Source organism: Dysidea avara, chromosome 9 (assembly GCF_963678975.1).
Source record: "Dysidea avara chromosome 9, odDysAvar1.4, whole genome shotgun sequence".
Classification (NCBI taxonomy): domain Eukaryota; kingdom Metazoa; phylum Porifera; class Demospongiae; order Dictyoceratida; family Dysideidae; genus Dysidea; species Dysidea avara.
In genome coordinates this window covers 1,869,427-1,896,322 of record NC_089280.1, presented here as the reverse complement: position 1 = coordinate 1,896,322, position 26,896 = coordinate 1,869,427, and the positions used below count along the sequence as shown (strand labels likewise).

Sequence of the window (26,896 nt, the reverse complement as noted above, 5' to 3'; positions counted from 1 at the left end):
TTATAGAGTATTCTGATGCAGTGCTCTATAAAACTTGAATATGAAAAAAAAATACAAAAAACTAAACACACAAGGTTCAACACAAACTGCAAAACTAGAATGAATAAAAAAGATTTTACTGTAACTGAACACCATTTAGTGTATCAGTGTCACACAAATGATATGGCACATTTAATGTATTCTGGTCTATTCCATATGGAGCACTGTGATTCTCAAACACAGTTGAAAATGTTACTTTAGTTTCAGGATACAAATTTGAAATTGAATTGAGAGACGTTTCCTGTGTCTTTTCATTGTGTGTTGCAATAGCATCTGAACTTCTTCTGTGGAAGTCAAAGTCTGGTAGTTCTACACTCTTCCTGCTCCAAAAAGTATTTGCTACAGACTCATTAACTTTATTAATGAACTGGGGCATTTTCTTCACTCTGTATACCTGTAAGAAATGGTGTGATCACTAACATGGTAGTTGTAATTCCACAGAGTAACTAATTAGCTACAGTCACTGTATTTCACTTTAATATATAATTATTTACAGAGTTGGGGGTAACTGGTTACTTCGTAACGTTATATTACTTGTAAAGTAACTAGTAATATAACTAGTTGCATTCCTTGTAACTAGTAACTTGTAACTAAGAGTAACGGTCGGAAAAATAACAATGTTACAATAGTTACATTGTAATGCTGGGTAATTATGCTTCAAGTACTTCAATTTTTGTCCACATTACGTAGACACTTTCTGTGCACTGTTCTTTGTGATCAGCTTGAATAACAGACGTAACAGATGAAACTGTAGCCACAGAATTGTTATTTTCAGAAAGGGCACATATTATACTCTTCTTCCCTGGCTGAAACATATACCCGGGAAAATAATCAAGCATGATTTATTTATGAAAGTAACTAGTAACTAGATACTTAGTTACCTTTTAAAAAGCAACTGTAACTGTACATGGGATAAAAGTAGTGAGTAACTCGTTACTTTTCTGAAGTAACTATCCCAACTGAAGTAACTATCCCAACTCTAAACCTGTCCTATCACACAGAAAGAAGCGAACACTGTTGAAAAATGACATTGGTATGTGAACCAACTTCATAATATACTTATACGATGTGTCTGGTATCTGTTTCAATATGCATACATGAATCCCCTTAGCCAGATGGGCTGTTTACATTTTCTCAGTTTTTATATACATTAGTAGAACTGGCAAGGCTTTAGCCAAATTTAGTTTAACAGCTGTCAATACTACACCAACAAGACATCCCCATCAACTAACTACCAGTAGGCAACACCACTTTCTCATATCTATTATTATACTGTATGTAGACTCTGGCTATTAGGCACTGGTATTCATTTTCAGAGAAATTATTTGCCATCATGCAGTAGCAATACAGTAGTACTGTACAGTAGGAATGAGGCTCAACACCAACTGGATTCCAACACAAAGCAATTTGATATCCCAAAATCTTGGTCAAGAATCTGAAATCTCTGGATAAATGGAATCTCAACAAATCTTTATGACTTTGCATGGGGCAGGACTAGTAACCTCCAGAAGGTTGTGCCATGTCTCACAGATGAAGGTTTAGGCAACCAAAGTCCCACCTTGAACTTTACTCACTACAAGCTAGATATGGCATTTGCTTCCCCAGTTGATACCTGGCCACCAGATCCACATTTTAATAGCTGGGTATACTGGAGCCATGTGAGTAAAGTTTCCTGCTCAAGGAAACAACAATACCAATTTGGGCATCAAACTTCGAACCTTTCAATTACTAGGCCAATGCTTTAGCCACTTGGCTATGCTGCCTTACACACAGGCAGGTGGGCAGGCAAGTGGGCAGGGTGGGCGAGTATTTGGCAGGCGAGAGGGTGGGCTAAACATCCAGTTTTGGCAATTAAATCTGGCTGTTTGCAAGTGTAAGTGTTTTATTGTTTTTAATGCTATACTTGAAGTTGAATGCACTAAGACTATTCCGTAGAAGTGATTGCTGTCAAATATCACATTTCTATGATAGTTTTTAGTGGCGAATGGTGCCCCTCAAAAATACCCAGCTATATTATCCACTGTACAGAGTAGCAACTGTACCTTAGGAATGAACAACAAATAGATCATTGGAAACATCCAAAGACAATCACGCAGTGTAATCACTAATAATACTCCTTCTTGTTGGTCATTCAAATGAAGAATGATCACGACAACTTGACAAATAGAGGACAACAGGACAGCTAGTATTGTTGTCAGGTTGATCACAGCTGATTCAAGATGTTTACGATAAACACCAATATTTTTCTGAGTCTGATAAGCTACTAGTATACTAAACAATGCTAGTAGAACATATTCAATGTAACAAACTCCTAAGAATATGAACCCATGATCTCCACTGCAGTCTTTATAAATTTCTACTGTCATCAAATCATCCTAGAGTAATCAACAATGTTAGGTGCATTAAACACATGAAGATTTATAACCACACAATTTCACAAACCGTATTGTACAAAATTTGAGAAAACGTTACCTCATTTATAATCTCATGTCGATGTAACTTTAGTGGAAATGTGGCAACTTGGACAATTAGTACTACTAAGATTGGTGCTACTATAACTGCTACTATCAGAAGTAAATATTTATCATCCAAATGTTTCTGTACAGTATAGTTAATCACATAAATATATACTAAATCTAAAGTAACACTTACTCGATTTATCAATGCTCTGTTTAAAAAGATTCTGTATAGTCTCCAGATTTTAACAAACAGTGTACCAAAAGCAACTACAAAAGCTAACTTGTTAGTCCAGTTTCTTGCCTGTGTATATAATCTAGTTAAACAGGTTATTTTAGTGATTCAACTTACATTACAAATAGTTGTAGTGACAACTTCAGACATATCATCATCTAGTTTAATAACATGTAGGAGGGTACCAACAAACCCTACAAACACTGCTACTAAAATTAGTGAATTGAGTCGGTAACTGCTTTTTCTTACAACTCTAAAGAAACAGAGGGATACCTATAGGTAACGTTTTCTTTTATACGATATATCAAGACACATGGTAGTGTGTTGTGTGACCAACAAGAAAGCCAGACTGCCACATCATGTGCATATTGACAGGAAGAAAGGAATCCAGCCTTTAGTAAACAGTGATGCATGGTGGTAGGCATAATATAATAGCAGTAGTTGTGATAGTAGGTAGCAGCCGAGTATAGGACTGTTCTATTAGAGTATATCTATTTTAATATGATAAGGAACTAAGTCAGAAAATCCTTTCTAAGCCCTATAAACATATTAACTTGATTATACATTTCTTCTACACTACAAGTATTAATAGTTATTAAGTGAACATCTGCCTTTTATGTTACTAGCAAGATTTACTTCAAAATCATTATATGTGACTTAGTCTGGGAAAACTGGTCTTATTGCCTATTTAAAAATACAGTGGAACCTAAATTATCTGAATACTGATTAACTGAACACTCGATTATCCGTATGCCAAATTGACTGCTCAATTAGAGTATTTTGTCAACAAGTGTATGCATTATTAGAGTACTTGAGCAAAGCAATGTATGGATATTCGATTTTATGTACTATTCAATTATATGAACACACTTTCCCCTGATTAATTCGGATAATCGAGGTTCCACTGTATTAAGAAATGCTGGTGATAAGTATTCAGTGTGTTGTAGCTTGCCAATGGTTGAAGCTATGTGTACCAAATTTTCACACGTTTTACACCACTTCCTTGCCTTCCAGGGTATCCACTATACAAGCAGAGTTACCCACCATTTTAGATAGTTTTAAAACTGTATCAGGCCAGCTCCAAAAGGGGTAGGAAGCAGAGGCCAAAGACTGTTGCAAAAAATTAAAGAGGAGTTAAGGCACAGGGATGGGCCATTTAGGTCTCAAAACCAGTTAATAAAATGAGTACAGGTCTCTATTCAACACCACAGAGCTGCACAGCTACATACAGTCATCCCCAGGCTGGCCAAAACTCCATCAGGGCCCCCAGACCACTTGTGATTGCCACTGGAAAAACAGCCAGCAAGAGCAGACCACTAAAGTCTAGCTGATTTTGATAATGCAATTTGATAGTTTATTCATGTAGCTTTAATTGTGTTTTTGGTGAAAAGTAAATCTGCTGTCATTGGCAAAAAGACCAGTTTTCCCCAGGGGTTTTCCCAGATTCAGTCACATAATCACTTGTGTATACAGTACTTTGCACTGAGCCTGTATACTAGCTGACTCACGGGTGTTTTCTATAGTAGAGGTTAAACACAAAGAAGAAAACTGTTGATAATATTCCAATAGAAGACACAACACCAGCTATTATAAATTCTACCAAATTGCTTTCTCTAACAATTGGAATAGGAGAATCTCTAGGTACATCCCCACCTAGGGAGATGATATAAACTGATAACAGTTTTATCATTATAGTTGTACATACCTTGCCAGATAAAGCTACTGTTTGATACAAATTGTAACTTTTCAGAATCATTAGTTTGTAATAGACTGAAGATCAGTATTGGCTCAGGAACACCATCTAAACCACATCATGATGATAATGTTTTACTTACACAAATTTGTATGTGACCAGATTTTACAAAACTGATCCATATCACACATCAGGCAAACACCACCAGTGGATAGCTACACTATTGTACTACTAATTTTCACCATGCAAAAAGTTTGAAATACTTAGGTGTATAACTGATGTATGATTATGATATACGCTAAGAGTACACATGTGTGGCACATCTGTTATACACCATGGTTGCACCTGTGTATAGATACCATTTACAATACTATGTATAATTATGAGTATAATTGACTCATACACTACTGGTTAACCATGTGTATAACCTCTGTTTACATAAGTATAATGTGTGTATATATAAGATATACATACTTAGATATACAGGCCATTGTATAATTGTGGTGTAACAGCTGAGTATAACTGATGCATATTTCTGCTATTATAAGATTAGAGGTTTTTAAAAATTTAATTAAAATATTTTATACAACATTAAATAAACATTGTTGCATGTGTTCAGTACAGTGTTCACATTTCTTGGATAGCTACAGCTACGTTGTTCTTCTTTCCTCTATATAGGTCTCATCATCAAACAATGAAAGAGATCACTTGACAATGATTCGCATGCTCTCTTGCTATATCACCACTGAAAACAATTATATTGACCAGGTGTACAGTACGGACATATTCCTCTTCCTAGAAAAGGCACAATTATAATAATTAGACAACTGTGCAAAGCCACTATACCTGTTCACTACATAAACACATTTAGATGAAAGGCTGACTCAATTGTGATCATGTGCCTGTACATCTAAACATGAAGTATCAGTGGGATTGATTCTACTAGCCAACCCTACAAGATGAAACTTAACAGTCAGTAATTCAACATTAATACATACCTGCAAAAATATCGATGTGCCGTACAGTCGTAATAAGCAGTGGCAGTTCCACTGTCACTTATTCCTGGAATTAAAAATGATTGGACATTAAAACTGACAAGAACATGTAGTACAACTGCTTATCTATCCACAATGTGGCAAAGTGATGCCAGCATTTCTAGCCATCTGAAATGCATCATCTGCCGTTTAAAACACACACCTAGTAAACAATAAGATTTAGTATACCCCTATATCAAAGAATCGACAGACTCACATGTGGAAGTGCTCCTGTAAAAGTGTTCCTATGACTAGCAACATCCTAGAACAATGCAAGATGAAATAAATGAAATGAACTACCAGAGTCTGCACATTTGAATAACTTGCTGAAATAAGCTATCGTCATTCACAGTTAATTCAAATGTTGTTTTATTTGTGGTCTCACCATTGAATCTGGTATATTCCCCAGTACATGTGTGTGTTCTTCTTTGGAGTTTACATCTCTATAAACCCCAGTGAATTACAAAATACTAATGTCAATAGAAATAGCACATTGTTAAATAGACAATGTAAGCCCACTATACCTGTTGGTTACACAAACACAGTTAGATCAAAGACTGACTTGATCAACACTGTATGCCTGTACATCTACTGATTGTACCAACCAGTCCTACAAGATTAATTTTTTAACAGTCAGTAATTCCACATTAAACATACCTGCAAAGTACAGGCCTTACGGTTGTAATGAGCCTTATCCAAATCACGTCACAAACATAAATAGGCCGCCATAGTAGGGGCACTTTCATGACTTTTGTATGGGCAACTATCGGAAGAAGACTTTGAATGGTCATATCTCAGGTAAAAGTGAAGATATCGAGCACTAACTACCAAGTATGATTATAAGGCATTACAATAACTACGAACTAGCGGTTTTCAGTTGATTTTCAAAACAACATTAGATCCCTCTTCTTTCAGTTAATATATAACCATACCTGCTGGGTATACCTCGACATCTTTGTTCTTGACTGAAATATGGCCATTCAAAATCTTCGTCCGATAGTTGCCTACACAAAAGTCATGAGAGCTCGCATGAGAGTCCCCTACTATAGCAGCCATTTTTATGTCTGACATTCCACTATTACTGGGATGAAAAAATGATTTAATCAAGTAATTATAACTGACAAGAACATAGTGCAACTACTTACCTATCAGCAATGTGCCAAATTGATGACAGCATTTCTAGCTGACAGTTAAGTTTAGACAAGAAGTGAACAAACACACCTTTCAAATGTCTCATAATTGCTATTGTACTCCAAGCAAAATCTAAATTAAAACAACTTCAACAAGCACAGGTACAAATTGATGTACACTCACACCACAGCAAGTGACACACGACCCCTGTCTCTAGCCAAGTGAACAGAGAATACAGCTTGACAGGCACAGCTACACGAGCCTTACCAGCTAACGTACACCTAAAACAATAACATTAACACCACTAGAATTGAACATAGTCGTTCACCTGTGTGGAAGAATGGCTATCGGAAGAACGGCTATCTTTATCCCAGAACAGGAGGTTAATAAATAATCAATTACTTCTGGAAGTGCACCTGTAAAGGTGCCCCCCTACCCGCCACATCCCAGAACAATGCGCGATGAAACATATCGACGAAATAAACCACCAGACTCCACACAATCTAATCACTTGCTGCTCAAACTGTTGAGTCTTCACCCAATGGTCCAGAATGATCTAACCGCATCCGGTAGTAGCTAGTGTGTTTATAAATTCGAGCACTTAGTTAATTGATTCAAGTGTATATGTTTACTTTTGTCTCCAGGAGTCTGCCCCTGGTTCAGTCCCGTCTTTCCTCGCCTCGTACAGAATTTCCATCGAAGTTAAGGCAGGTCTGTTTCTCTCGAGCGTGCGTGTCATTGATGTTTTCCTTCTTTGCTTAGTGATCATTATTTAGAGTTTAAGCGTCTCGACATCAAAGAACTCGTTGCCCTAATATGTCACAACTGAACAACCAGTAGTCTTGTGAGGGTGGTGTTACTGATATTTCGCTAGGTGAGTGGATATGTTGTTAATGCACCTATCAATGTAATCCTTGACTACCAGGGATACTAGTGTCGCGTGTTTGGGTGGGGAGAAAAGAGTCTGGTGCAACTCCAGTAGCTGTTTACTTCTGAGCCGTTCCCAGAATCTGGGGACGTTAATTGAATAACATTGTCCACAAAGGAGGCGTGTGAGGGTGGTGTTAATGACATTTCGCTAGGTGAGTGGATATGTTGTTCTGCACCTATCAATGTAATTCCGTGACTACCAGGGATACTAGTGTCGCGTTTTTTCCATGTATTGGGTGGGGAAAAAAGAGTCTGATGCAACTCCAGTAGCTGTTTACTTCTGAGCCGTTCCCAGACTTTGGGGACGCTAATTGAATAGCATTGGCCGCAAAGGAGGCGCCAATGACATTAGTAAGTAAACTCGAGATGGCTTCGATCTGTTTATCCTTTAAATGATTCTTAATTTGCTCTGATATCTCTTTCATAGCGTCTTGAAAGTTCATCCTCATTGTGTAGCAAGACTCACAACCACAACAGGAGTGTACGAATATTTCATTGTTTTACTGATGTTATGATGCCTCTTTTGCAGTCAATGTTATTCAATTAGTGTCCTTAGAGTCTTCAGAAGTAAACAGCTATTGGAGTTGCACCAGACCCTTTTTTTCCCACCCAATATATGGAAAAAAGTGGTCTGGCCACACGAGACTACAGGGATATGGGCTAAGGTGGGGGAAGGTGGGGATTTGCATCACAGAAGATTACTATTCCTCACCTACTGGGGAAGTATTAGTCATACAAACCCTGACTAAGCCTCGACTAGCAAACCCTGGGGATAGTGTGGCTTGGAGGGGATTTGTATGATAATGTGGCGTTCAGGTGTTAGCCAAGAGATTCAGGTTATGAGTGAGTACAAGTGGATTCTAGTAGTTAGCTAGCATCTGAGTAACTCCTTTCTAAAACACATGCCTTTGTTTCAGTAAATTTCTTAGTGAAGACAACCCCCCATGGAAATTTGGCGATTGATTCCCCCATCATCCCCAACCTTCCCCCACCCTCAGCCTGTATCTGTGGTAGTCGGGCATTACATTGATAGATGCATTATAGTGCAAGGGGGTGTCACACATATACTCACTGTAGGTCGATCTGCAACCGCAGTTAAAGTCTTGACCCACCCAAAATTTTGCTATGACCTGTAACTAATAGTCTTTCAATCTTTGACTGGTGACTTTAGCAACGATATTTCACTAAGTACTTTTCAATTGTGGGTTGGAAATTTTCACTCTTGACCGTTGACTTAGTACGAATTTGGTGGCCTTGACCTTTGACTTAGACTTTGGTTGCAGATCTACCTACAGTGAGTGTCTGTGTATCACCACCATGTAGTGCCGTTCCTTGAAGTTAAGAATACCCATAGAGCATTTACATATCCATGGTAACGTAATTAAGGCCATGTTCTTGTACCAAGCTGAAACTTCTATCAGCTGAATTGGGCCAGAAACTAAGTCAATAAGTAAGTGATTTAGGTGTAGATAACAGGAATGATATTTTAAAAAGGTACCAGGCCTAGGAGATCTGTACTGAATCCCAAAAGGGCAGTTTTGTAGGGAAGGGAAACGTATATTGATCTATTAGGCCAAGTTACAGGCAATTCACGACTCCAAACTGGCTAGAACAACACAATCTGTAGTACAGGATTATATCCACCACCACAGAACCATACAGCAACGTTCAACTTCAGCCAGAGCTCCATCAATGTCCCATACCAAACGCATTCTAGCTTACCACTCAGTTTGGAAAAGTAGCTAGCAAAACCAAACCACTTAACTCTGGTTGGTTTTACACATGAAGTTCGAATGTAACATATTTATTGTCAAAAGTCAATTAAGTGGTCTGCCTTTACTGGTTCCATTTAGGACGGATCTCCTATACCTGGTAACTTTTCTAAATAGCATTCCTGTCACTTACACCTAAATCACTCACTTATTGACTTAGTTTCTGGCCCGATTCAGCTGATAGAAGTCCCAGCTTGGTACAAGAACATGGCGTCGATTACGTTACCATGGATATGCAAACGCTTTATGCTGAAGCATACACACTGTGATGTACTATGACACATTGGGCATACAAAATAATAGAAGGCTCTATAGTTGAGATAAGGCTAGTGGGATCATTACAGTGATGGTGTAGCCATTAAACAGCCCTCCACTAATAATCCTACCTCCCCAGAAATGCATTCATTAATGATGGTTGTAAGTGCTTGAGTGTGACGGTCCCACTTTGTCATGTTGGTCATTTCACTGTGTCATTTTGTATGTCCGCTGTGTAACTTTTAGTGATGTGCAATTGTAATATTACATATTATGATGAGTTTCTATATTCATGAGTGTACACTACAAATGGGACCATGGATTAAAACTAAAAGTGTCTTGATTAGTATTTGACTGAACTTAACGTTTGCTACATGCATGTGGACTACGTGTGCTTAATCTTTTCCCAGATTGCAAAATTTACATGTGTGTGTGTATGCAGAGCTGTGTTGTGGGAGCCATGATTATATGTAAGCACTGATGTACATAAGTTGGAATACATTATGATATTCAAAATGATGAAGTACCAGTGCTTTAGTGGATTGGTCAGTTAGTATGCCCATCCTAGACGTGCTGCTTGTCACTTGAGAGATTATCAATTACCCATTAATGCTGGTGAGTATATTATATGCTATATACGTGTGTATTGAGTATAAACTAAACAAACATGAGCAAAACCGTTTATTCTCATTTGTAACTCTGTGCAAGTGAAACATGTAGAGTCAAAATAAAGTAAACGACTAGAATTTTTAAAACAAATAATAATCTGTGCACACACAGTACATACACTGTATGTAAAGCCGTCAGCTTTCTAAAGCTCTTTGCTACATAGTTGATCTTGTATGTTTCACAAAGCGAAGGATGTAATGTACTTAAAAGGAAAATTACTTATGGGTATAAATACAAGTGTGCACTATTAGGAATTCACTTGGGTGTCTGAGTGGTGCATAAGCACCCCAGTTGTCATTCACTGGGAGGTGATAGTTATGGTAGTAGGGCTGGGCTGCCATTTGTAGTGCACACACACATACACTACACTACACACACACACACACAAAACATGGGAGGTGTTACTCATATTTCGTGGTGTTGATTAGTATGAGAGGCGCAGGCCAAAGTCAAATGATGGTGAAAGACACATTCATCTACTGAACGAGAGAACACGGCAAATCAATCAGAGGTTGGGTTCCATATCATGCATTTTTGCAGGATGATCCAGATTGCTCCAATCACCCAGTATGTGCACGATGGTAAGTCCCCTTATACTTGCATGTTTTACCCTCTCTTTGGAGTTTTTCTCTAGCAAACATTGTACCGATTTATAAAGTGATACTTTTATTTGTAAATCATTATTGTTAGTGTAATAGTGTGGATGGTCAAGTTTAAGGAACTGCAAGTTGAACCATTATTAAGAGGTAAAGGTGTGGACTCAGTGCATACAGGGTAGGCTTTTGTGATATACTGGGCGACTGTTCGTGATACGTATGTAAATACTTACACATAGTGTATGTGTCATACACACTGCTATACCTCTATTGTGTTTCATACAGGCTGCTGTCGGTGATGAAGATAAGATTGTCCATAGTTCTTTTCCTAGGACTGATTGTTCTAGTGTGTTTGTGTGTGTAGTGGTATGTCGTGTTTGCATTGCACAACCCACAGTGTCACGCACACAGACACTCTCACATACACACATGCACACACACACGCAATATATACACATGTGACAAGATGTGGGAAGAAAAATTGTTACATGTGCGCACATACATACACGTACGCATGCACGCACGCGCGCATGCATACACACACACACATGCACAACACGAGCACGTACACGTGCACATACACGCACATGTACATACACACTCGCATACAAGCATATTCCTGAAATTTACAGTACAGTGTATTTGTTGCTTTTTTTTATTAGTGCTTGTTGAAGATACTCATGATCACTTAGGGTTGTCTATTGCAATCACGTCGTTTGCTTTTAAATGCATTCTAAATGCATTGTATGCTACATGTTTGCAATGGTCAAGCCTTGTTTCGTAATATCTACTGTACCATTGCAACTACAGAGCACAATGAGTATGGTATATGCTCATAAGTTAGTCATTTATACTGTTACATTTCATTTCATGCTGTTTGAATTTATAGGGGCTGTTGAAATGTAGTCTTACCATTGAGACAGGTATCATGTGGTGTACTGCAGTGTTTGCTTGCTTGTTTGTTTGTTTTGTTTTTTACAGTATAGGTACTCATGCAATCAATATTTTTATATACTGTGGCCTTTAGTATTTCTACAATGCATCCATATGCATCTACCATATTGAGTATGAGTGGATAAATAGTGAGTTCTCTCTCATGTTTCGTCTAGTCCATTTTATCCTTCAATTTATAGAATTCCATTTGTGAACGTGGGTGGATTATCATGCAGCTCGGACCTCTTATCATCATGGAAATTGTGACAGTGTCTTGAATGTTTATATGCATAGTACGCATGATTATTATATTATGTATATAGTATGTATGATTTGATTTTATCAAGTGATAGAGAATTTATAATAATTGTAGTATAGAAAGGTAGTGACGTACTGGAGCAGTTGGGTGGTTTATCAAATTAAGTTGCATGGCTTCATAAATAAACTATATAAACAGCATTAATAGTAAACAGTGTAAATATTTCATACAATTGTTAAATAAATCATACAAAACTAACAATTTCGTTTGTGATGCTTACCCATCACTTATTTGTAAAGGAAGAGAATTTCCCGTTGGCTCATATGGCTTCTCAAATAATTGAGTTGGACAGGTTGGTGGCAAAGTATTAAGATTAGTGATTGTTATAGACCACAGCCATCAAATAATGTACATATAGCTATGGCTGCAAAATAGCTGAACTTGCTAATTGCTACATGCAACTCAGATAAGGTATACTCCATTGTGTATATCATGACCATATGTGCACATGTAGTCTACGCCATGTGTATAATTGTATCATTAGCACACTTATGCTATACACACTGGTGTATATTATCCAAGTGGTTATACACAACATATACATAATAAGTATATCATATTCATACATGTCTGAGTATACCACATGTATAATTGAATTATACACACTGTGTATACTTGAGTATAACAATTTTTTTGCACAGTGTTTGACCCTCAACTCAAACTACTCGAGGCTGGTTTTAACAGACATCTTTTCTGGGTGGTGTAGAGAGCTTGAATGGTGGTTTCTGGTTTGTGAAGGGCTTGGCTTGCAAAAATCAGTGATTTACTGGTGGATAGCCTGATATTGTTGGCCAAATATTTTTTCTGCTGATTCTGCTGCATATCAACCACTCAGAAGCCAGCACAACCCTGTAATCTTGTGTCTGGACTTCAATTGTGAAGTCTATCTCCACCACCCCTACCCTCCACTTCTTTGTGAGCACTTGTGATACTACTTCGCTTGTCCAACTGCTCAGCTTTTCTATTTAATTTAGTGGACTAAAGGTAATAGATTGATGCATCTCTTGTGTAAATTTCATACATGTACTTGCTTTGCTATCTTTGGCAAGTTATGCTGACTCGAAGTTTTTAAAATTGTTTATCTTGAAACTTCTAATGTGTGATTTGGTTCTTTTTCCAAAATCCAGTCACATATTAGGAATTTTACAAGCTACATAGTAGTAGGGATTGTTACAATAAAGAGTACTGAAGCAATTAAGGAGGATGATCACCCGAAGTATATATCTAATAGTAACCTATCTCTTTAAGGATCTAACAATGATTCCTATATACTATCTTTCAAAATTCCATACACTTATTTGTTAACTGTTTGTAACACAATTATGACTATCTCTAGGAAAAAACAGTCTATATCACTTAGCTACATATTTATATGTATCGAGAAATGCTGCTTGTAAGTAATATATATATATATATATTTATTGTGTAGTTGGCATATAAGCTACATAATATATGAAATTTTCACAGGTTTTATTGCAATTCTTTCTATCAAACTTCTATAACACTACATTAAAGGAATAAATGATGCCAGACATATTTGCAAACATGCACCCCAAACACGAATTATTACTGGCAAGTAAATAATCATCTCATTAAGTTCCATTACACAGCACTACATAGTTATGAACAACAATATGTGTTGGAGAAGATCAGCCAGTTAAATGGCTAGCTATGTAATAAAGCTTGACATAAAAGATGAGCTTGGATCACATAGGTGCTAATTGTCTCCATTACCAACATCTACATGTGTGGATCTACATGTGTGGTGTACTAGTATTTAAAAAAATTATTAATTTAAAAAATGAATTAGGGATCTATGCAATAAAAAGTAGTGAAACAAGAGATGAATGATGTTATTACAGCATAGCTTGGTGGGAAAGCTCCTATTTTGGCATTGAGCAAAATTATAGCTAATGTGCCAAAGTAGGGACTTTCCCATCAAGCTATACTGTAATACCATCATTCATCTCTTGTTTCACTACTTTTTATTGTATAGATCCCTACTTCATTTTTAAATTAACTATTTTTTAAAATACTAGTTTGTTTACTTTTGTTGTAGCACAGCCTAGCTAGTTACAGCTTATTAAAGTACCAAAATTGGAAGCACATAGGCCCCTAGTAGCGTGCATAGCTTACCTTTGATCGTAGTAGCAGTGGCGCTCAGATCTATGACCTTGATGGTGTGCATTCTATTCACCCCGGCCAGAAGTTGTTCAAACAAACAGGCCCTTTCAGTTGTCTGGAACTTAGTCTCAACTAACAGGATGAAGTAATACAATTTCTACTCGAGTACTAAGCAATCGCATGAATCACTTGCTGATCTCGCCATCTGGCACTGAGTGGCTGAGTCAGTGTATTCAGAGGAACAAGGCATTGAGTATCAGTCCATCTCAAAATCCCTTCGTTGAATGCAGTCCAGACATTGGCAAAAGTTGAAGTGACAACTCAGCAGCCTTATGTTTCACTGCAACACTTGAAATTATAAGTGCCCTGCTCTTTCAGCAGCATAAGCACTTTCTGAAATAATTTTGTGGTGTCTACAGAAAAGTGTTGAAATAGAAAATTAATGCCTTGGTATGGTTTCGATGCTTGAAGAAGAAGACAACCAACCTGATTGAAGATAAAAGGAAAGACAAGGCGCACAGGGCGTACACTCGTCAGAACCCAAAAAGGCACATCTCACTGGTGAGTTTGTTGTTGTGGTGTAAAATGGTGACCGTGCGCTGCTTCGTTGGTGGGCTCTAGGCTTGTGACTGTGATCAGTGAGTGAGTGAGGCAGTGAGTGAGTGAGGCAGTGAGTGAGACAAAATTTCAAGTTTTGGCAATTAAAAAAAATTCTATATTCAGTCACTGGGAAGTGTTTTCTTGTTTTTAATGTTGTATTTAGACTAATTTATTCGTGATTTTTGTGGCGTAAGATGTCTCTAGGATGATTTTTAAAGGCAGAATTTTAGGCAGCGCTTGTCACTTTTGATGCAAACCCTACTTAAACAGTACTACCACACTGTTTGATAGTACCCAGTTACCCAATGCTCTTGATTGTCATTATAGTTGCAATTGCTTTTGCAAAAGAATACAGCACAAAGCTACAAAGAAGCACTTAGGTGAAAAATTCAATGTGATGACCTTTATCAGTCATTTCCACTATTTGTTCCCATTTCTGCTTTCCTACAATTTCACTTTTCCTGACAAAAGGTACATATTGGGGCAAAATGCTGTGAAACATCATGTTCGTAGTACTAGCTGTTTATTGGGTTACACTTTGAAGGCATCAGTTAGGTATTGATCAGTCAGCTAGTTGGTCTGCTAGTCAGTCAGTCAGTCAGTCAGTCAGTCAGTCAGTCAGTCAGTCAGTCAGTCAGTCAGTCAGTCAGTCAGTCAGTCAGTCAGTCAGTCAGTCAGTCAGTCAGTCAGTCAGTCAGTCAGTCAGTCAGTCAGTCAGTCAGTCAGTCAGTCAATCAGTCAAACATACAATAAAATTGGTGGCATTCTTCAGGTTGCTATGAAGGGATTGGTTGCCATATGTGAACAGCACTGCTTATTGCGAAGGCAGTATAGTATAAACTTCACTAAACAATACTATTATACTATATGCATATACAATAGACCCTTTTTAAACCAGGCGCATGCCCACAGCCGGTTGAAGGCCAGCTGTGGGCATGCGCCTGGTTTATTGAAATTGTTTTTGTAAAAGTGTGTGTGTACCTATCTACATATCTACCTATCTATGTTTGTCCGTACGCACCCACATGAGCAAAATTGTTAATAATGGTAAAAGCAGCTTTTACGTAAGAAGCAAAAGCGAAATGAAGTCTGTATTAAACTTCTGCACAGGTGAAGTTTGCTCTCAGTGAGGTCGTGGTTTCTTTTCGGTGGACTGAAATACGGGTGTGGCGACTTTCCTCAGACTTTGTAAATTACCTTCCCTTTGAGGTTTTCAGGCGTTTAACAACTGAAAAACAACAGTGCAGGCCTCGTACACTACCAGGAATAGCCTATCGCTTCGAGTTGTTGAAAGGGGCCATATCCCTTTTGTCAAGTGAATTTGTGAGAAAAAATACGATAGTCAAACTATAAAACAGTTTAGAAAATAATTCTGTGCGTAATATATTGGTAAAAGCGGTTTGTTTAACAAGCACTTCCTTAGCAGTGCATTGCAACATAATTGAATGAAATACAAAAATTTCATGAATTACGAAATACAATAATTAGCTAACAATACTGTTGCACAACCCAAAACTACCCATAGTAATACATAGTTGATTAATTCATAGTAGCATATACTATCTATGGTTAATTCCAGATGAGTTAGTTAGCTGCATGGCACCTGGTTTTTAGAAGTAGCACAACATCAACTTGTTACATTTATTTTCTGAAGTAACTTCATGGATTTTGACAGTGCCAACATGTTTTATAGTACCACAACACACAGGACCTTCCGACTACTATTACAACTCCATGAACTCCAAGCTTACCTACTAAAATAATAGGTGACAATTTAACACTTACTTTGATATTGAAATATTAGAAGAGAAGCAGGTCGGGTAGCATTGCCATCTTCAAAGGACACATTTCCCTAATGTAATATTTCAGATTATTATTGTGTGTTATTACTTATGCAACAGCATAGCTTTAAAATACCATGTAGCTATAAGGATATTGTAACTAACCGATATTCCTTGAAATGACACATTAGCAACAGCTTCAGTGAACACATTTGCCATTTCAACTGAATCATAAGTGAAGTTTTCCAGTCTTCCCAACCCTCTATCTTCCAGTATTGATATGGATGAGTTTAAGGCAAGAGCAATGGTCCACACTGCATCATATATATATCCAACTCTAGATCCAACATCTACATCCGTGTCAACACCATATATAGTAGTTTTATTTTGTAGATCTTCCTTAAATTGTGACACGTTCTATTAGTATGATTGAATAAATAATAATCACGTACTATAATCATATAAACCTCACTTTGTTAGATACTAACATTCTTGAAGCATCATTAATAAGCTTTCCATTATCCACAAATACCAATGAATGTTCCAAAGCATCTCTCATTTCTTCAGCATCACAATCAGAGTCAGTGACATTCCACCAGTCAGGTAGGAACCATCCAGGAAGGAGCCATACAAAGTTGGGTCCAGTTATTCTGCTCTTGATAGCCTAAGTAAATTTATAGCCATTTCAAAAGTACATACCTGATTGAGGAACTGACATACACACTACATACACACGTACGTACATACATACATACATACATACACACACATACATACATACACACATACATACATACATACATACATACATACATACATACATACGTACATACACACACACATACATACATATACATACATACATACATACATACATACATACATACATACATACATACATACACACACACACACATACATACATACATAAATAGTATTGTGGTGACAGTGCATCATACAGTACAGTAGTACTGGAATCATGGAGGCTTGGGTGAGTTCTAATTTCTTGCCTAAACATATAACCCAAAAACCAGTTTCACTTTTCCTTTACAACAGCTTGGCAATATTTGTCAGGCATAACCAAGTACATAAATGACTCCAAGCACTTCCAAAAAGCATCTACAAAATATTCTGTGACCCTACTAGGGACCTGTGAGAAGGATATTTAACTAAATTTTCTACTAACTGACTGGCTGACTGATGCTTTCAGCCAAGCATACCTTGACTATGCTACAGGTTTGCACTGATCAATGTCTCTTTGGCCTGGGGCAAACTACATAATCTCTAATAGAGCATACAGTGCATGACCATAAGTAGCTTTCTAAAGGGTAAACAACTATGCTTTCATTCCTGGATTACTTTGTTCTATATGTTGATAAGGCAAGTCACCTTGTTTAAGCACCTCTTGTACTGTTCTTTGTTTTTGAAGTATTAAAACAGGTAGAACCGAATAGGAGAAAAATTATCACTTTGCATTTATAGTAGTTGATGTGTGTGTTCTTTTATAGTGATTGAATTCACTGCATTTAATTTTTGTAATTAATTGTTGTGCTACCTACCAACCTGCTGCCAACCTTCAGGCAAGCGTGAATCAATAACAGCTATGGGTTTGATTTTTCACTTTGTCTTGTCTATATTTATCCCAGTGTGACACAGGCTTGGAGTAACAATTCACAATTTACAACTGAAAGTGTGTACTTTGTGTACGAGTGGTGGGTGATAGGGTAAAAGAATAATGATATTTTGCTGGCACAAGACACAAAAAACTTCATGTTTCCCGATAGAACATAGACTTCGTAATGGTGTTTGACTAATACAGTTTGCACCTGTTGGGATGATTTTGCAAAGTCTGGTCACAAGTAGTAAAAGTGTAATATGTGGTAGGATTATTGGTTGGTTTCAGTACAGAATTCGTTACACATCAAGTACACCATAACTTTGTGAAGTGAAATGTGCCAGTTAGTAGACTATTGGACTGTGTATATAATGGTTGACTAATAGTAAAAGGACATGAATTTCATTCAGACCTTACTATAATTCTATAACCATCCTTCAGTACATTTAATACAACATACAGGCAATCATTGAACAATCACTACTGTCATTTGCATTAACAAGCTAGTATATTGATCACTGGAATTCAAGTATACATTGTATGTAGCCTCATGCATTTCGTACATATAAACATATAAACTTACCCTGCACCAAAAGTTAACCAGTACGTTCAATGGTGATGGAGGTACAACCAATATTACAATTCTAGCATTGACACTCTGTTAACAACAGAAGCACTATTACTACAAGTTAGTGTTTATATTGTACTATGATAACCTTAATCTGCTGAATGACATAATCTTCAGTTCCATCTGCAAATATCAAATTCAAAATTATCTCAAATTCAGAATTGTTCAGGTGCCGTACAACATTGTTTCCAACCTTTTAAGGAAGAAGATCACAAGACATGCAATGGTGTTGTTGAGTTTGAGAATGTATGGACAAAAATGACACCAACTGATTAACATGCAGTATTACAAAATCATCTTAAGATTGTACTTGGAGTACACAATTATCAATTGTTTTTTGATAATAACAGACATGTTATAATATTGGTTTACTATACCCAGTCTGAAGCATTAACCCACTACTGCCTGTGATCAAGTCAATAAGGTATGCATTTAAAACTGTGACTTTCGATGGTATGGTGTTTATCAGCATATACCCACAAATGCACACACCACAGTCCCACGTACATTCAGTGTAAAGTCATCATCGTAATACACTACTGCTACTTTTTTCCAATTGAACTTCCTTAGAATTGCATCATATCCATCAAAGTATTGTGTTACTTCTGTTACCATCCGGTAAAATCTTGGATATTTTTCTTGATTTCCAAACAATGGAGAAGTGGCAGCATAGGATACCTGAATGGATTAGTTATATGAAAATGATTACACTTGTAGGATATCATGTATGGCCAGGAGGGGAAGAGACTAATAAAACAAGTATTTGACACCTTGTTTAAAGTTAGAGTGACTGTTTTATTAGAGTATTTGTTCTATATGAGTACTTATGTTCTATTTTCAAAGGAGGGGTTGGCCATGTGTCATTGTCACATGGGGTTGTGCAGCCGAACAGGAAATCAATGCATTTATCATGAGATCTTATTGTATATTCACGAGAAGTGTGCACAACATTGCCTTTGTTTCTTAGCAGGACAGCTACATAGAATTTAAAAGGCAGCAGTTTATCAACATGTAATTTGCACATTAGTAAACTTCATAATAATACTAAGATGTTAGGAATGAATGGGTTGAGATATTGTAAGATGCTTGGTGACATGTGATCAACCTGTATATAACGTGTCAGAATAAATTCAAACTCTTTAAACAATTTTCTAGAAACAGTGGAACTGAAGATCTACTGTAGCTATATTATGACATGTATTGTAGTATTTGAGTAAGGATAATATCCACAATATATTCCATTGTTTAATTCAAGTACAAGGAAACTTAGGAATTTTAAGTTTGATTAGGGATCAAAGAAATAGACAGAAATAGACTGAAATAGGGATTAAAAGTCCACTAGTAACTATATCTGCAGGTGTAGGCAATCTTCCTTGGTTCACTATTTCTTTGATCTCTAATCAATTTAAAATTTCCATTTCTTCCTTGTACCAGTTTGTTTACTTTTCTTATAACACTATTATGACCGATGAACCTGTGCATACAGCATTAGAAGAAAGAATGGCACCAAGCTTATTGTTTTTGTTTGAGTGCATGCTCAAACTATTACTGAAATAGCACAGTGTTGCAGTGGTAGTATTATTTTTAGTTACCTAAAACCAAACAATTTAGTTGGGCCTAAAACTAAAACTGAAGTAGTTATATTATTTGTAAAAGACTAAAACTAAAAGTACCATAAAAACTTGTACTAAAACTAAAAATATTAGAATAAATTACTTATCACCTAAAATTTACAATAAAAGTAAATACGATGCACAATAAACCTAAAACTGAAAGTGCTTAGCTACTACTTAACTTTATTGCCTTAAAGTATAACTATTATAGTAGAGTGGCTATAAGCAACAAATGTTGACGAAATCATTTACTTTAAGATAAAAGCACCAAATTTTGTGAGGTATACTAAATCATTTGAGATACGGTGCCACGTCAGAAACATTGCCTTAGGGCATGTTTGGATGCTTTTAAAACTAAGTTATAAGCCCATTTACAAGTGCATTCAAAATATTTATTTTTGTTTAAAATTAGTACCATGAATGTGTTTCAATTTACAGGTGCAAACAGAAAATCTTTCAGAATGTGGTAAAAGTAACTGTTTTTAAACACTCTAAAGGAGCCGTAAAACTACAGGCACAATCTGATAGAAATAATTGCACATATATGGCTTTCACTTTCATATATTTTAGGTAAAACCTTTCATACATACAAACCATTCTATCTAAACAGGTCAGAACTGTTTACTTGAAGTATTCTATTGTGTGTTTTGATGTACAAGATGATGACGACAACATCATCATCAACAACAACAGCAACAATACATGATCATACTTGTGTGATGTTTAAACGTCTCTCAGCAATTTCTCCCATTATGATACTGGCTATAGAACAAGCAGTTCCAAGGATCATTAGTTTAGTTGGTTGTGATGGATCAGTTTGTTGGATGAGGTGATATACTGGTGGAATTGATGAACACTGTGAAGATTAGATGGTAATTACCCACATTAGGTAATAACTATTTATAGGACAGATAATGTATAATTTGAGGATATACTCTAGTAACTAAACTGCCTAACAATTTAATTCTTTGGGCTCCATTAAAACTATTATTAGTCAGTGACTCGTACCACATTTTCACATGTATACACCTGTAATAGCACATAAGACCTTGGAATTTTTATGTATACACAACTTCCTTCCATGTACACCTGTTTTGCGATAGGAAACCAAGTGATGGCATTCATAACTATATTTAGCACACTTTGTAGTATTGTCATTTTGCCATGCATGCTATACCAGTTCCATCATCACCTAGGATCATATTACAATAATCATTTTAGGAGCTACCCACGATGTTAAACCACTATATGGTAGTCTTGTAGGATACCATATAGTGAACATCCTGTGATACAGAACACTTAATAATAGAGTCTACATCATAAATGTATAATGTGTAATTAACAACTGATCACATTTATGTAAGTGTGACTAATCAATGTGTCTCTAATGTATACATGTGTGCATACATGTTCATGGTGTCTACATGTTCATGGTGTCTACATGTTCATGGTGTCTACATGTTCATGGTGTCTACATGTTCATGGTGTCTACATGTTCATGGTGTCTACATGTTCATGGTGTCTACATGTTCATGGTGTCTACATGTTCATGGTGTCTACATGTTCATGGTGTCTACATGTTCATGATGTCTACATGTTCATGATGTCTACATGTTCATGGTGTCTACATGTTCATGGTGTCTACATGTTCATGGTGTCTACATGTTCATGGTGTCTACATGTTCATGATGTCTACATGTTCATGATGTCTACATGTTCATGGTGTCTACATGTTCATGGTGTCTACATGTTCATGGTGTCTACATGTTCATGGTGTCTACATGTTATGATGGTGTCTACATGTTCATGGTGTCTACATGTTATGATGGTGTCTACATGTTCATGGTGTCTACATGTTATGATGGTGTCTACATGTTCATGGTGTCTACATGTTCATGATGGTGTCTACATGTTCATGGTGTCTACATGTTATGATGGTGTCTACATGTTCATGGTGTCTACATGTTCATGGTGTCTACATGTTCATGGTGTCTACATGTTCATGGTGTCTACATGTTCATGATGTCTACATGTTCATGATGTCTACATGTTCATGGTGTCTACATGTTCATGGTGTCTACATGTTCATGGTGTCTACATGTTCATGGTGTCTACATGTTATGATGGTGTCTACATGTTCATGGTGTCTACATGTTATGATGGTGTCTACATGTTCATGGTGTCTACATGTTATGATGGTGTCTACATGTTCATGGTGTCTACATGTTCATGATGGTGTCTACATGTTCATGGTGTCTACATGTTATGATGGTGTCTACATGTTCATGGTGTCTACATGTTCATGGTGTCTACATGTTCATGATGTCTACATGTTCATGATGTCTACATGTTCATGATGTCTACATGTTCATGGTGTCTACATGTTCATGGTGTCTACATGTTCATGGTGTCTACATGTTATGATGGTGTCTACATGTTCATGGTGTCTACATGTTCATGGTGTCTACATGTTCATGGTGTCTACATGTGACATTGTTTTGCATACAGTCACACAATATCTTGTCACCAGAATGTATATACACTATTATGACTTTATAAGGATTCAATTTTATACATTATGTGTATATAGTGTATCTGCAGACACACAGATTGATGAGGCCAACTACTAGGAAACCTTGGAGGGCTTGCCATTTGTGGTCTTCTCCATTTGAAGTAATTTGAGCGGAGTGAGGATCCATGGCATGGCCAAATTGGATTTCTGGGTTCCATTCATCTTCTTGCTCCATTTAATATTCCTATATTAAGCCCACCCACCTAACTATGGAATACCAAACTCCACATTATTATAGCTGCATCATAAGCTTGTTATTTATTACTGCTACTATCACTGAATGCTTTCCAGTGCAACAGAGAAGAAGTACTGTACTAGTGGCTGAAGTTTTTCAAAGCATTAATGAAATGGTTTGACATCAACACGTATCTGCAAGTAAACAGTATTAGCTATTAACGAGTTCATCCCAACTATATAGGTGTATAGTACATCAGGCCCGTAGCCAGGGGGGGTTCGGGGGGTTCTGAAGAACCGCCCTCTTGGAAAAAAGGTCCACAATTTCAGTAAAAGGTCCACAATTTTAGCAAAAAGGTCCACAATTTTAGTATACAAGTCCAAATTTTCAGGAGCAAAAGTCCATTAGCTACAGTTTACTAGATACCACTATAATAAGAAGCTAAAATAAGTGCTCCGAGTAACTCATTCAGTGCTTGCATTAAATGCAATGCAAGATCGAGATACTCTAATAGAGCAGTCAACCACTCTAATAGAACAATCACTCTAATAGAACAGTCACAATTACATTTTCTTTTAAAAGCTACTTAATTTACATGTAGATTGTCTAAACCGAGCTTTCATTAAAATATAAGATTTTGGTGGACAAGCCCCTCCATGCAGAGCCCACGAATAGCATCCATGCTTCAACTCCATGCAATATGTATTTTCATTGTTTAAGACACCATTTGTTCTGCTACACTGCCCCTGTTGATCATGGCAGAGTGCTCAATCTTTCCCATTCTTATTCATTGTGACATTCCAATATATTATATTTAGACACATGTATGTGCAGATGGTATAATTACAGTAGCAGTAGAGATATTTTTCCAGATATCATTCATACAGCTGGTCTTCAGCTTACCTAAAAAAATTGTTAATTTTATTGACTGAAATGCCACTAAATTCAACCTTTTAGTATCTGTTTTCAAAAATTTTTCTGGGGGGGGCATGCCCCCAGACCCCCCTAGATTGGGTGTGCTTCGCACACCCAGTCTCAGTACCTTTATTAATCATCATGCAAGTAAAGGTCCACTTTTGGTCAAAAAGAACCCCCCTTTCAAAATTCCTGGCTACGGGCCTGTACATAATGAGATGTTATGCTATAGACCCTGTACTGGGTTTCCTATATTTACCCCACACAGATTATAACACATCCTGTGTCTTTTGTTTGCTAGTTCCCCCATCAGTAGTAATGTGTATGTAGTGATTATGTTTTATTTACTTTGTACTTGTCATTAGGGACCACACTCCACCTGTGACAACACAATGTTTTAGGAAGTGGTTCATGGAGAAACAGATCTAGGTGTATGGTAGTTAAACTTTCCTATAGGAGAACATTACACTGGAAATTGAAATAAAAGCAATGAAACTGAAAACAGTAATGGCAATAGATAGGAAACACATGACGAAGTTCAATAAAATGTTAATAACATCATGACACAGAAACCCATAATATATAAGACTTTACAAAGCATATTAAATTTGTTGAGATCTGACAAATGGTCTGACAATGACAATTTTGAAACTATGTTGTGCTGTGAAATTGAGTCAATTCAGAGAATTAATCATGCTTACTGATTCAGTTGCATGGGGAATTTTGGTTAATTTATACTAGAGGTATTACCTCATCATACAGACAGCCTATTGTGTAAATGTTCCAGTGCCTGTAGCTAGAAATTAAACATTAAACAATTTATCAAAGTTATAAGGTAATAATTTCTTACATCCATTATTATACCAGTCATACTGTCTCACAGGTAAAGGTATAAGCACCCGAATCCTTCACCTACTGTGTGTGACAAGGACAGTTGGGCAATCGCTTCTCTAATTAACACCAGATACCCATTGACTGCTGCATTCCTAGGTCACCAGGTTCCCATTAAGCTGGGTAGATTGGAGAAGTGCGAGTAAAGTTTCTTGCTCAAGTACACAAAAGGCATAACTGGGATCAAGCCTGGAGCTTTTCAATTACCAGGCTGGTGCTTATAGCTATTCTGCCCACACATATACACTTATGCATGCATGCACCACACACTATACACATGCATACACATGTGTATGTAATAGTAGTACGTACTAAAATTACATGCACATGACACACAAGCAGTGAATGCTGCAGCAAATAGTGAATGTCACTGGAAATTCTTAGTGATTGTTACTAAAGTGTGCAGTATCATTCACTATTTGCCACAGTAATCACTACTTATTATTTAGCTACAGTACAACATTTTTGAGGATTAACATACATTCTGCTGGCAAAATATTATAAATGCCAATGCAAAAGAAGATAGGCTGTTGGTATTTGTAACATAAAATGCTCTTGTCACGTGCCTGCACTGAGGTATTCTGCCTTATACCTTTAATAGTTTTTCAATAGAATATAGCCTAGTCAGGGGAGTTGCCAGCGCCCACGCAAAACCCCAACATGGTGTATGAAAGCCCCAATATTTAAGTATTTCAAAAATATTTCTGCTTTAAAATATATTTGTAAATATAATCTAATTCTAATTTCGATTTTATCGTGATGTTTTTACCTCGACTTTTTGCTAATGACTTGTGCAGGAACACTCAAGAGAGTAGCTGATAGGGATTAGAGGAGCTTCAGAAGAGACACAGGTTTACTTTGCACTGTCAATTTGAACCGTTGTATAGAGTGGCAACCATAATTGAACTCATGAACAGACAAAAACGAGAATATCCTATTTTGTACGTGGTTCGGGATTTCTAAATGTTTAATAGATTTCTAATTGGATTTCTCAGATAGTGTACGAGAGTCCCAAGACGTTGGCTACCCCTCGGCCTAGTTACTGTGTATACTTAATCCATCACAATTAAATATTGCAAAATTTGAATTGTGATTTTCTAATGGCTGAAGCACATATTAGCTAAGTGATTTGTGTTATCTTTATTCAGACCTTGGCAGGATGGTTTTCCTCATGTTCTAGTTTTTTTGCATTCTGACGCTAACTATTTATTTGATAGCTAAGTGTCTCTACCAATTGCCTGTGAATGCCAACCAAATCATGTAGTCAGTAATTAGTACAATATAGCTAGTTAATAATACTTCCTAGCTGCTATTTATAATGCTGAATAGTTTACAAGAAACCAGTCATCCATGTAACAACTAGCTATGTATAATGCAATACTTACTGCGGAGTTAGCATAGTCGACGACTAGTCGATATCCTGGTAGTAGGTCACATCTCTCATTGATCTCCTCTAGAGCTAACTTCATAATGGGTATTCTGTCTATCCCATCACAATTATCCACTCGAATACCTCTAGTATCGTTACTGGCAGTACAGGGGAAAAATCCGATTATGTGAATATCAGTTAGTGATTCGGCATTTCTTCTCATACAAAAAGGAACGGTCTGAGAAGTCGTACTGACGGCAAGTAATACGATCAGCAACTTGATCATGATCCTGTCCGTCAGTGATTGGTTTATCAACATCAGCAAATGCAGCAACTGGGAACAGCATTACGCTTGCCATGTAGCACATCCGACACCTTGCAAAAAAATTTCCGGTTCACTATATTACGATTCAGCTCTTCCGTGCCATCGCGGGACATCGTACATGAATCATCTCATGGGACTTGTCCCCCCCCAAGACCTTTCCTCAAGCGTTTAATCGATGATCGCGCTTGTCTGGTCTCGGGTCTGGTGGACGAGACTATCATGAGAC

The 26,896-nt window shown here is 37.0% G+C and overlaps 1 protein-coding gene and 2 long non-coding RNA genes across 11 annotated transcripts; 1 reads left to right on the top strand and 2 right to left on the bottom strand.

Annotated features, from left to right (window-relative positions):
* LOC136265401 (gamma-aminobutyric acid type B receptor subunit 2-like) lies at positions 1-26,896 on the bottom strand. 3 transcript variants are annotated; one of them, XM_066060238.1, is made up of 16 exons: positions 26,362-26,500; positions 23,059-23,364; positions 21,136-21,279; positions 19,318-19,488; positions 18,899-19,003; positions 18,766-18,840; positions 17,040-17,231; positions 16,733-16,984; positions 16,572-16,638; positions 4,436-4,531; positions 4,239-4,383; positions 2,848-2,983; positions 2,692-2,799; positions 2,512-2,637; positions 2,082-2,414; positions 1-433 (listed from the first exon to the last, which is right to left on the bottom strand). In XM_066060238.1, exons 2-16 carry the CDS (start codon positions 23,155-23,157, stop codon positions 116-118), a joined length of 2,367 nt encoding a protein of 788 aa, XP_065916310.1. In that variant the 5' UTR covers positions 23,158-23,364; positions 26,362-26,500; the 3' UTR covers positions 1-115. The 3 variants fall into 3 exon arrangements, with proteins under 3 accessions (XP_065916310.1, XP_065916311.1, XP_065916309.1); XM_066060239.1 differs by lacking the exon at positions 23,059-23,364 and adding an exon at positions 24,441-24,535 and having other exon boundaries at positions 26,362-26,476; XM_066060237.1 differs by lacking the exon at positions 23,059-23,364 and having other exon boundaries at positions 26,362-26,896.
* On the bottom strand, positions 4,973-7,239 carry LOC136265604 (uncharacterized). Of its 4 annotated transcripts, XR_010705618.1 has the most exons (12): positions 7,221-7,239; positions 6,917-7,164; positions 6,772-6,869; positions 6,679-6,720; positions 6,603-6,636; positions 6,115-6,538; positions 5,982-6,067; positions 5,843-5,927; positions 5,675-5,719; positions 5,422-5,620; positions 5,270-5,375; positions 4,973-5,218 (listed from the first exon to the last, which is right to left on the bottom strand). It is a non-coding gene; the product is annotated as an uncharacterized lncRNA (long non-coding RNA). The 4 variants fall into 4 exon arrangements; XR_010705617.1 differs by having other exon boundaries at positions 5,675-5,793; positions 6,603-6,720; XR_010705616.1 differs by having other exon boundaries at positions 6,603-6,720.
* Positions 7,151-12,108, top strand: LOC136265606 (uncharacterized). 4 transcript variants are annotated; one of them, XR_010705623.1, is made up of 7 exons: positions 7,151-7,299; positions 7,351-7,462; positions 7,514-7,670; positions 9,988-10,160; positions 10,643-10,960; positions 11,096-11,892; positions 11,944-12,108. It is a non-coding gene; the product is annotated as an uncharacterized lncRNA (long non-coding RNA). The 4 variants fall into 4 exon arrangements; XR_010705622.1 differs by having other exon boundaries at positions 10,643-11,156; positions 11,473-11,892; XR_010705621.1 differs by having other exon boundaries at positions 10,643-11,649; positions 11,700-11,892.